At 38.8% G+C, this 11,662-nt stretch overlaps 1 protein-coding gene across 1 annotated transcript; it reads left to right on the top strand.

The window, feature by feature from the left end:
* Nucleotides 1–1,497: 1,497 nt before the first annotated feature.
* LOC308098901 (uncharacterized protein) lies at nt 1,498–6,061 on the top strand. The gene is made up of 6 exons (XM_080447367.1): nt 1,498–1,629; nt 2,119–2,229; nt 3,114–3,200; nt 3,675–3,757; nt 4,296–4,496; nt 5,620–6,061. Exons 2-5 carry the CDS (start codon nt 2,181–2,183, stop codon nt 4,476–4,478), a joined length of 402 nt encoding a protein of 133 aa, XP_080303493.1. The 5' UTR covers nt 1,498–1,629; nt 2,119–2,180; the 3' UTR covers nt 4,479–4,496; nt 5,620–6,061.
* Nucleotides 6,062–11,662: the final 5,601 nt, after the last annotated feature.

Raw genomic sequence — 11,662 nt, forward strand, 5'->3', positions numbered from 1 at the left:
CGGGACTCCCAGGGGGGTCCCCACGTGATTTGGGGGTGGTCCCCAGATGACAGTGAAGTGATAATTTAAGGACCTTAAGACCTTTTTAGTACCTAAAAAAAACACCATTACTGCATCAAAAGTAATCAACAAACTATACTATAAAAAAATGTCAAACATTGGCCAAATTGTCTAACAATAATAATAATATAAGAAAACATTTTGAAAATAGCAGATCTACAAGCTCACAACACCTTCCTTGCGAGGCGTTGTGAGCTTGAAGATCTGCTATTTTCACAATAGAGTCAAACTAAACGTAATGCATCAACTCCTACATTCCAAGTGCTTTAAGGGTGGGGGGTCCCCAGTTCAAATATGATTATTTTGTGACGTCGCGGCCTGAAAGGGTTGAGGACCACTGGGTTAGATCACGTGTGTGTTTCCCAAAACAGTGGGTCGGGGCCCATTTGTGGGTCATGTACACATCACGAGGAAAGATCCTTTTTTTTGTTTCCTACAAAAATATATTACTATATTATTTCAAAACATTTCCCACCCAAAAATCTAAAATCTTCATCAATAAAAAAACAAATAAATACAAAATCTAAGAAATTCCATCAATTAATAAAAAAAAGCATGCAGTGAAAATAGCAGATCTACAAGCGTTGTGAGCTTGCAGATCTGCTATTTTAACTAGTTTGGATCCCGGGGAGACATCATACCTGCCATTAGACTGTGAAGATTTTCTTCTGTTACAATTGCCCCCCCCCCAGTATATACAGTATATTGTATTGTATTGTATTGTATTGTATTGTATTGTATTGTATTGTATTGTATTGTATTGCATTGTATTTTACTTTACATTTCTTGTCCTTTGCTTGTGATGTGACATAAATATTATATTTAATAATAATAATAATAATAATAATAATAATAATAATAATAATAATAATAATAATAATGTATTATTATTATCATGACAACATTCATCCAAACTTATTTACTTAATTTCGCAATTGGCAAATAACATGCTAGTTTGATTCTAAATAACACTTTTTTTTGCTATGGTTACCAAAATGAACAGATCTACAGATCTACATCTTGTCGCAATTTGACGTGTTGTGAGCTTGTACATCTGTTTTTACAGAGAAGTGGGCCCTTTATGGGCCCTGAGCAGTGTTGCCATATCTGCTTATTATAAGTGACTTTGGTCTTGTTTTTCTGTAAAGTTGCTTGTAAATATTAGTGAAATATTTCACTTATTATTTTTGAAAATAGCAGATCTACAAGCTCACAATGTGTTGCAAATGCGACGCACTGTGAGCTTGTAGATCGGCTATTTTCAAATAGGTTTAAAGTGCAAATGTCGCTTCTTTTGGGCTTAATTTTTTTCACAGACCTGGCTGCTTATTTCTCTCACAAAATCTGGCAACACTGTCTCAGCAGGCTCGCGACTCTTGAACTCTATGCTCGCGACCGCTCGAGATGCGCGGGGAGAACGAATGCTGTCTGACTCGAGCTGCCTGCAGGCTGGAGCTCTCACTTCAATAGAAAGTTAGATAAATTGCGTTGCTTTGGATTCATCAAAAATAATTATAAACCGGCTTCAGAGAAGATAAAAGAAAGAAGAAGAAGTGGCGGACATTTTAGGTGAGTGTTGACAGTCACACACAGAAATACTATTTATGTAGGCTTTTTAGCCTACTATTACTGTATTGATAATTAAGTGCGTAGGCTGCTGTGTTCGAAGTCAATCACAAGTGACTCATGTCATGACCCAACTCTACACATTGTTTAGTTATTTAATTTGTCTTGATAAAGGGATTATGACAATAATTACAATAAATTATAGTGGGAATATACAATATAATTTATACTATAGGCCACTACTGCTTGCCTGTGTGCCGCTCAAAACTAAATTCAGAATATGACGTCTGTGTGTGTGTGTGTGTGTGTGTGTGTGTGTGTGTGTGTGTGTGTGTGTGTGTGTGTGTGTGTGTGGACACACGCTTTCAGTGATGAAGCTACAGAGTGTTTTAATATCCCGTGAACTCTGAACATTAATGATTCCCTTGTCTGTCTGTCTGTCTGTCTGTCTGTCTGTCTGTCTGTTATTATTACACATTTCTTTGGCTGCAGTGGCCAAAATGAATGGTTTGCAGCCCTACTAAAAGAGAAAAAGGAACCCAGAGAGAAACATTATGTGTTATGCCCCCCCCCCTCCCACAAAGAGAAGAAAACAGTTTGAAGGTAAAGTGATATTGTTTTGTTAAATGTTAAAGTAATCATTGCTTGTTCAGTAACAGGGGTCTCCCAGACTCTCCACCTCTTTAGTAAGCCGAAAATGCATTTCCAGGAATACCAAATTTAACCAATCAGAACTCATACAGGATACAGGATAAATAAGTTACAATTGGAAGTGATGACACAAAGAAGTGGGCATACAAAATTTGAACCCATTTAGACCAGGAACGCATCTGTGTAATTGTTTTGATTTCTTTGGCTAGACCTTTGGCTTCAAAAATAGCAGATCTACAAGCTCATAGCGCGACACCGAGTGGCGCGCTATGAGCATGTAGATCTGCTATTTTTGAAAATCTTTGAATATATATGTTTTAAAGTGAACATTTGTACCTCAAATCTTTTTCCTTTTATGTTCAAAAAACTTTTAGGATTTAGAGAGCATTTTTAGAATCGGCCCCAGGTCTTAATGGGTTAAAGCTGCACTATGTAACTTTCCTCTTCTATCCCGGATTTGAACCCGGTTTCCTGAGCAAGTGCTGTAACCTTTTACCATTGAGCTAATAGAGCCTGCCTGCTTGCTCAGGTGATACATTGAATCTTGACCATCAGATCAAAATTCATGTCAGATCCTGTGTCTAGGTGAGACATGACCTTTGACACTATCTAAATGTCTCAATAGAAGAGCAGGGAGACTAAATACAACCACCCCAATTATATAAGTTATATTGTATTATTTGTATTAACATACTCTAACATACAGATTGTATAAGTTATATTGTATTAATATACTCTACGATACAGGTTGCATAAAATTACATTTTATTCCACTTTAACTTTCTAACAAAAAACATCTTGTTTTATCCAAAATATATTACTTGCACTACCTTTAGACGCTATCCACGACGAAATGTCAAGTACAGTCATACCCAGAAGAAGGCCAAAGAGTTGGAGCTGGACCTACAGCATCTTAAAACTAAGTAAGCAATGACTAATGTTAACGAAACAGTTGCATGAGTTTGCTCTTCTCTTTTTGTATATATCGATATGTTGGTTATTTGTTCTCATGTTCTTTTTTACTTAGATCTTGACCACAAATATTAAAAAACATTATATAGAAAACATGTTAAATGGAGTGGACAGATGCTAGGCTCATTATTAAACTGGTATCCTACTAAGGCATACATCAATTCAGTTTTTATTTTTTATTTTTCCGTACCCTGTTCATGCTTTAAGATGCAACAAATTAGAGATTGCAAAACAGAAACTGGAGGAAGGGCCCCAATATAGCTCTGCAGCAAAGCCTGACATCCCTGCTGCAGATAAGCAAACCAGTGACAGCATAGGTGTGTTTAGACAGTGATACTGTTCTACGGAAAATGGTGACAATGTGTACAATATAAGTACTGTGATACTGCCAAAAGGAGCTTAAATATGATTCTCTACATTTTCAGTTGCAACTTCCTCCGTTTCCTCTTCCCCCGAGTCAGACGATTTGGCATCGACACCTGGGATGTTTGACGGCAACGGTGACAAGGTATTGAAGAAACATACTGTGTAGGACAGTGGTTCTTAAAAGTGGGGTTCCACAGTGTCCCCAGCTAAATAAGAAACAGTTATCATTTCAAAAATAGGCAACGTGTCATGATGCATCGTGAGCTTGTAGATCAGCTATGTTTTGCTATTTTTGAACTATTTTTGAACAGTTTTGCCTATGGCATGAACAAAATAGGGATGCCGGGTGGAAAAGGTTAATTTCACTACTATTTTACCAGCTAGAATGTAATCCAATGACAATGTACTGTATAAGAATTACTTCAACTCTCCCCACCTACAGTATAGACAGTTGTAGAATTCTGTACTAAATGTAATCCAACAATTAACATCTTCTCTATTGGAGGTCCATGGCACCAACTCTTTTCTAAATGGGTCCACATTTGGGGGTCCTTGAAAATGTAATTTCTTTACAGTAAATTCTGTTTGAAGTGGGCCTGCTTTTGTCAAAAATGAGTCTGAAATGTCATGGTAAAATGTTTTTTAATTTCTAAAACATGTGTTGTTTTCTTCTGTTTCAGGTCCACATTGGCTCTGGTGTGTGGCTCGAAAAGGAGATCTGGAAGATGGTGGCAGCAAACACCAAGGACTCCCTGTTCATGAAGGAGCTTGCTGTTGCCATTTGGGGGACAACAACCCTGAAGACCATGCAGGAGCCTTACAAAGAATGCCCCACTAGCAAGGGGGAGGCCAAACCCCCCTGACCGCAGGACTCAGAAGAGGTATGTTTACTGAGGGGTGGGGGGGTTCATTATGACTTGATCTCATAATTCAATCTGCTCTGTGCATGACTGTAGTTCTCTTTTCCAGAAGGTGGAATTCCCGTTAGCGTTACCTGTTCAGTTTTTCATACCTTCATTTGGTTGTCTCAGCAGCATACTGTTTCAACCAGAAACACATATGGAGATGTTGGTTGTAGCCAATCAAATGAAGCTATGAAAAACTGATCGGGAAACGGGAATGTCACCTTCTGGAAAAGAGATTATATTAAGCTTATTAATCAATCATAAAAGAAAATACTCTATTGTAATAAAATCGATTTTATGGCTGAAAGAAATGCCGATCTACAAGCTTGCAACTCGTTGGACGTGTTGTGAGCTTGTAGATCAAAAAAGTAATCAATAGAATAATCGCAAGTAGAATAATTGGTAGTGGCAGCCCTACATGCATGTTTGGCAGGGGTAGCTTTTTCCCCCAAATTGTTGTTGTCCATTGTAGCCATCTGACTTATTGCCTGCCCACTGTCCACCCACCTTTTTCATTCAAATGCATGTTTTCTAACTGAACTGAAACACGGGGTTAAAAAAACACTTCACCCCATTTTCAACTCATCTTCATATAATTGGTCCTCACTAATACACATTTTAAGATGGCACCATTTATGTCTACTCACTCTGTGTTTCGTTGATAGGTCGTGGACAGTTTAGAAATCTGCCTACCTTTGACATCATCGGTAGGCAGGTTTGGTCATTTAGAACAACTTTATTTGTTCATTATTAATGCAAGAACAATGGCTTCTACTTCTGCATTCAAACTTTCCAGGTAGAGACACACTGTAGTTTCTATTAGCTTGGAATCTCCATTGGTGATGTCACTGGTAGGCAGGTTTCTGAACTGTCCACATTCCACCAATGAGTGGCAGAACGAGTAGACAGAAATGGTGCCATTGTATAATGAACATTAGCGAGGATCAGTTAGTTATATGAAGATAAGGTTGAAAATGGGTGAAGTTTAAGTTACTTTAAGTTTTTCTCAAAACATCACAATTCATTTAACTCACCCCATGCAGTATATTGCTAATTATATTTGTTTTATTGTTGGGGGTTCTTGTTTGTTTTCTTTCAGACTGTTTCCATTGGTGGCTGCAGGGGCAGAACATTCTCACAAAGAGGAAGGCCATGGACCATGGCCAGGACATCAATAGAAAGGACAAGAAATTGTGTGTCTGTGTAGGGGGGGGTTGATATGGGGGTAATGCTTTATAGCGCCACCAGCAGGCCGATTTTTGCAAGACACATTTTTGGCTGCAACTTTACAGATGTTTTCCAAACATCACACACATCGGTATACAGTATCTCCATAGTCATGTAATCAAGACGGATCTGTCCGATTTTTCATATTCTCTCACTCTTTTCCAGTCATTTGAACACTGTGTGTGTGTTAGTGTGTTCCTCAGGTTGAAGTTCATGTATTTATGTGTTTATTTATACATTTATTTGTTATTTAAATGTTGTTTTTGAGGGTTTTTTATAAGTGTTTAATAAATTATTGTTATGTATGAAATTGATACATGATTATTTATGACTTTGTGGATTTTGCTCACTTTTATATAGGCTACTGTAGGCTACTGTTTTTTAAATATACCACGTGCTGTGGGCACCTGGATGAAATTCACCATGATCATGCATCCTCTCCAGCAAAGTTGGTCACTGCATATCCAGAATACACCTGAATACACATAAATACCAGATAGCAGCTTAAACCAGCTTAAACCAGCTACCAGCTAAACCATCATAAATACCAGCTACCAGCTTAAACCAGCTAAACCATCATAAATACCAGCTACCAGCTTAAACCAGCTAAACCATCAAAAATACCAGCTACCAGCTTAAACCAGCTAAACCATCAAAAATACCAGCTACCAGCTTAAACCAGCTAAACCATCATAAATACCAGCTACCAGCTTAAACCAGCTAAACCATCAAAAATACCAGCTACCAGCTTAAACCAGCTACCAGTTTAAACCAGCAAAACCTACCACCTTAAGCTGGTCAACCACCAAGACCAGCTTAAGGTGTGTTTTGGACGTCCAAAACACACCTTAAGGTGGTCAACCACCAAGACCAGCTAAAACCAGCTGGTCCAGCTTAGGCTGGTCTAAGCTGGTTTTTTCAGCAGGGCAAACGCAGTCCCCACAACATCATTTACGATTCTGTGCCTATCGGTACATAACTCGGACGGCACTTAGTCGACTAGGAGACCATCGGCCGGTCGTCGCGGGCACTCGCGCCTGGAGGCGCTCGGGCGCGACTCCTTGGCCTCAAGGTCTCCTGAGTCGGTGTGCCTCCGTCATGGTCCAAAACTATACTTTATTGGCGAAAAAAAATTGTTGTTTGAAAAAGTAATGTCCCGAGCGGGAGTCAAACCCAGACTCCCAGTGATAGTGGATGGGGACAAATAATAATTGTTTGGTAAATCAATGTACATATTATTATTATTATGTCTCTGTCTCTCTCTCTCTCTCTCTCTCTCTCTCTCTCTCTGTCTCTCTCTGTCTCTCTCTCTCTCTCTCTCGCGGTCCGGGTCGAAATGTCAGGTCCAAGCGGGTCGAGAGCGGGTCGAATGGTCCGGGTCGAATCGTCCTGGGTCGAAATCTCTGGTGACCTTTTCAAATGGCCAAAATGTATACAGAGCTGAAGTGGTTAATGTATGTTTTGTAATAACAATAAAAATCTACAAAGTAACCAGTAGCTAAAGTTGTAGTGGAGTAAAAAGTGCAATATTTGCCTCTGAGATAATAATAATGGAGTAAGAGTACAACTACTGAAAATTGGAAATACTTCAGTAAAATAAAAATACCTCATAATTGTACTTAAAGGGATATTTCACTTTCAAAAAAACTTTTGGTCATTTTATCGTCTACTCAGGCTTTTGTGAACACCCCAGACCGTTTTTAAGTTGCTTGATTCAGTATTTAGATTTTGATATTCATTTTATCAGACACGCCCCCTTCCTATACAAACCCATTATAACATCAAACTCCATTTTTAACATGTTAGATTCATCAAAAACACCCGTCCTTGGTTCTGGTGACTCACCCTGCCCTCCTAATACGCGAGGGGGCCGTGTTTTTTCAATTACTTTTTTCATTTCTTTTTAATATTTTTTTTGGAAAATGAAAGAAATTAAATACAATAAAAAAATACAATAAAATAAATGAAAAAAGTAATCGAAAAAACACGGCCCCCTCACGTATTAGGAGGGCAGGGTGAGTCAGCAGAACCAAGGACGGGTGTTTTTGATGAATCTATCTAACAGGTTAAAAATTGAGTTTGAAGTTATAATGGGTTTGAATAGGAAGGGGGCGTGTCTGATAAAATGATTATCAAATATCTAAATACTAAATCAAGCAACTTAAAAACGGTCTGGGGGCTCACAAAAGCCTGAGTAGACGATAAAATGACCCAAAGTTTTTTTGAAAGTGAAATATCCCTTTAAGTACAGTACTTCAGTAAATGTACTTAGTTACTTTACACCACTGGTAAGCAGCATCTACACTGCACTAATAAGAGCAAGCATCAGTCTGTAGGCCTAGGTTGTCTGTTTGTAAAGCCAAGCAAAGAAACACATAGAATTCAATGATGTAATGACTAGCTATACATGGATATAATGAGTTGTAATGACTGTAGGCTACTGTTTTTTAAATATACCACGTGCTGTGGGCACCTGGATGAAATTCACCATGATCATGCATCCTCTCCAGCAAAGTTGGTCACTGCATATCCAGAATACACCTGAATACACATAAATACCAGATAGCAGCTTAAACCAGCTTAAACCAGCTACCAGCTAAACCATCATAAATACCAGCTACCAGCTTAAACCAGCTAAACCATCATAAATACCAGCTACCAGCTTAAACCAGCTAAACCATCAAAAATACCAGCTACCAGCTTAAACCAGCTAAACCATCAAAAATACCAGCTACCAGCTTAAACCAGCTAAACCATCATAAATACCAGCTACCAGCTTAAACCAGCTAAACCATCAAAAATACCAGCTACCAGCTTAAACCAGCTACCAGTTTAAACCAGCAAAACCTACCACCTTAAGCTGGTCAACCACCAAGACCAGCTTAAGGTGTGTTTTGGACGTCCAAAACACACCTTAAGGTGGTCAACCACCAAGACCAGCTAAAACCAGCTGGTCCAGCTTAGGCTGGTCTAAGCTGGTTTTTTCAGCAGGGCAAACGCAGTCCCCACAACATCATTTACGATTCTGTGCCTATCGGTACATAACTCGGACGGCACTTAGTCGACTAGGAGACCATCGGCCGGTCGTCGCGGGCACTCGCGCCTGGAGGCGCTCGGGCGCGACTCCTTGGCCTCAAGGTCTCCTGAGTCGGTGTGCCTCCGTCATGGTCCAAAACTATACTTTATTGGCGAAAAAAAATTGTTGTTTGAAAAAGTAATGTCCCGAGCGGGAGTCAAACCCAGACTCCCAGTGATAGTGGATGGGGACAAATAATAATTGTTTGGTAAATCAATGTACATATTATTATTATTATGTCTCTGTCTCTCTCTCTCTCTCTCTCTCTCTCTCTCTCTCTGTCTCTCTCTGTCTCTCTCTCTCTCTCTCTCGCGGTCCGGGTCGAAATGTCAGGTCCAAGCGGGTCGAGAGCGGGTCGAATGGTCCGGGTCGAATCGTCCTGGGTCGAAATCTCTGGTGACCTTTTCAAATGGCCAAAATGTATACAGAGCTGAAGTGGTTAATGTATGTTTTGTAATAACAATAAAAATCTACAAAGTAACCAGTAGCTAAAGTTGTAGTGGAGTAAAAAGTGCAATATTTGCCTCTGAGATAATAATAATGGAGTAAGAGTACAACTACTGAAAATTGGAAATACTTCAGTAAAATAAAAATACCTCATAATTGTACTTAAAGGGATATTTCACTTTCAAAAAAACTTTTGGTCATTTTATCGTCTACTCAGGCTTTTGTGAACACCCCAGACCGTTTTTAAGTTGCTTGATTCAGTATTTAGATTTTGATATTCATTTTATCAGACACGCCCCCTTCCTATACAAACCCATTATAACATCAAACTCCATTTTTAACATGTTAGATTCATCAAAAACACCCGTCCTTGGTTCTGGTGACTCACCCTGCCCTCCTAATACGCGAGGGGGCCGTGTTTTTTCAATTACTTTTTTCATTTCTTTTTAATATTTTTTTTGGAAAATGAAAGAAATTAAATACAATAAAAAAATACAATAAAATAAATGAAAAAAGTAATCGAAAAAACACGGCCCCCTCACGTATTAGGAGGGCAGGGTGAGTCAGCAGAACCAAGGACGGGTGTTTTTGATGAATCTATCTAACAGGTTAAAAATTGAGTTTGAAGTTATAATGGGTTTGAATAGGAAGGGGGCGTGTCTGATAAAATGATTATCAAATATCTAAATACTAAATCAAGCAACTTAAAAACGGTCTGGGGGCTCACAAAAGCCTGAGTAGACGATAAAATGACCCAAAGTTTTTTTGAAAGTGAAATATCCCTTTAAGTACAGTACTTCAGTAAATGTACTTAGTTACTTTACACCACTGGTAAGCAGCATCTACACTGCACTAATAAGAGCAAGCATCAGTCTGTAGGCCTAGGTTGTCTGTTTGTAAAGCCAAGCAAAGAAACACATAGAATTCAATGATGTAATGACTAGCTATACATGGATATAATGAGTTGTAATGACTAGCTATAGCTGGATAATAATAAATTTAGAGTACAATAGAGTACAACACACACTCTCTTAAGCAGTTGCAACTGAACACAACTTAAGGCTACTAATTTGTAATTTCTCAGCAAACACCTTAAAGTTCTCTTTAAACTCTAAACATTACAAGATTGCAACTATAAAAACTTTTAAGTGATTATTTAAACCCATTAATAACTCATAAACATTGAGGGGAATTGTTAGCATTTGAGTACATTCACAACAAATACATTTTGCTCTCCATAATGGTTCCTAAAAGATGCAGTGAAACAGACACACAGCTCAACCTACTGTACGTCTTTGGAAACAATGATTCATGATTGATGTGATGTATTTACTGTACCTACCAAACAAATGAAGAATGGTGTGGTACACCACATATATATACTCACTATCTTCTGGGAGAACTTCAGTTCCTCCTTCAACACAGCATAATCTCCTTTCACATCCATATTATCCAATATGTACCTAGCCTCCATCATACAGTTAACTAATTAATTAAGTTAATGGCAAAGTAATGTCAAGTTTTAATGCCAGTGAGGTTACGTTTTTTTACCTGCTTCAGGGTGAATTAAATGCATGCATTTCTTTTGGGAAATCTAGAATGTCTGATATGTTTGATAATATCACAATTTAATAAAAAAACATTAACCCAAGCATCACTACTTTGGGAGAATTCTCAAAATCTATGAAACTTTTCTTTTTTAATTAAACAATCAGTGTCATTTTCTCCTATTTCATCCAACCTTCCTAGCTGCTTTCACATATGAAGTTGAATTCACTTTCACTATTTTCATCCTCTTTTCTTAGCAGGACATTACATAGTTTGTTTCATGACACACACACACACACACACACACACACACACACACACAAACGGATGGTGCATCCGGCTTTGTCGAAAGTCTATACTAACACAGTTGGCCCGTGTTCGGGGGAGGGGGAGGGAAGCCGGGCAGGGAGGGTGACCTATTCCTATGGGCTGGGGCGGCACCTCTCAGCAGGAAGTGTTGGGTGGGAGGGGTAGGATGAAGGCTCCCCTCCTCACTGGCAGGTGAATTAGTAGGATACAACAGCAGTGACAACTGTGTGGGGAGGAATCAAATGGCATAACGACTAAATCGGGGAGAAAGAGGGGGGGGGATCTCACACACACACACACACATACAGACTAGCTTCACTCGTCCTCCAGATGGTAACTGGAAGAGTGGACACCAAGGAAGAGTGGGCACCTCAATGTTAAAATGTTTCCAAGATGCAAAAACATTTAATATTTGGAAAATGGTCTTTAGTCAATGTAAAGTACACATTATTAGAGCATGCTTGAACGTTCCACAATTATGGCCTAATATCTTCTGCAATTGCTGCAAAACCTGTAACTGTACCTCATCTGCACC

Source organism: Gymnoscopelus braueri (assembly GCF_963280865.1).
Source record: "Gymnoscopelus braueri genome assembly, chromosome: 13".
Taxonomy (NCBI): domain Eukaryota; kingdom Metazoa; phylum Chordata; class Actinopteri; order Myctophiformes; family Myctophidae; genus Gymnoscopelus; species Gymnoscopelus braueri.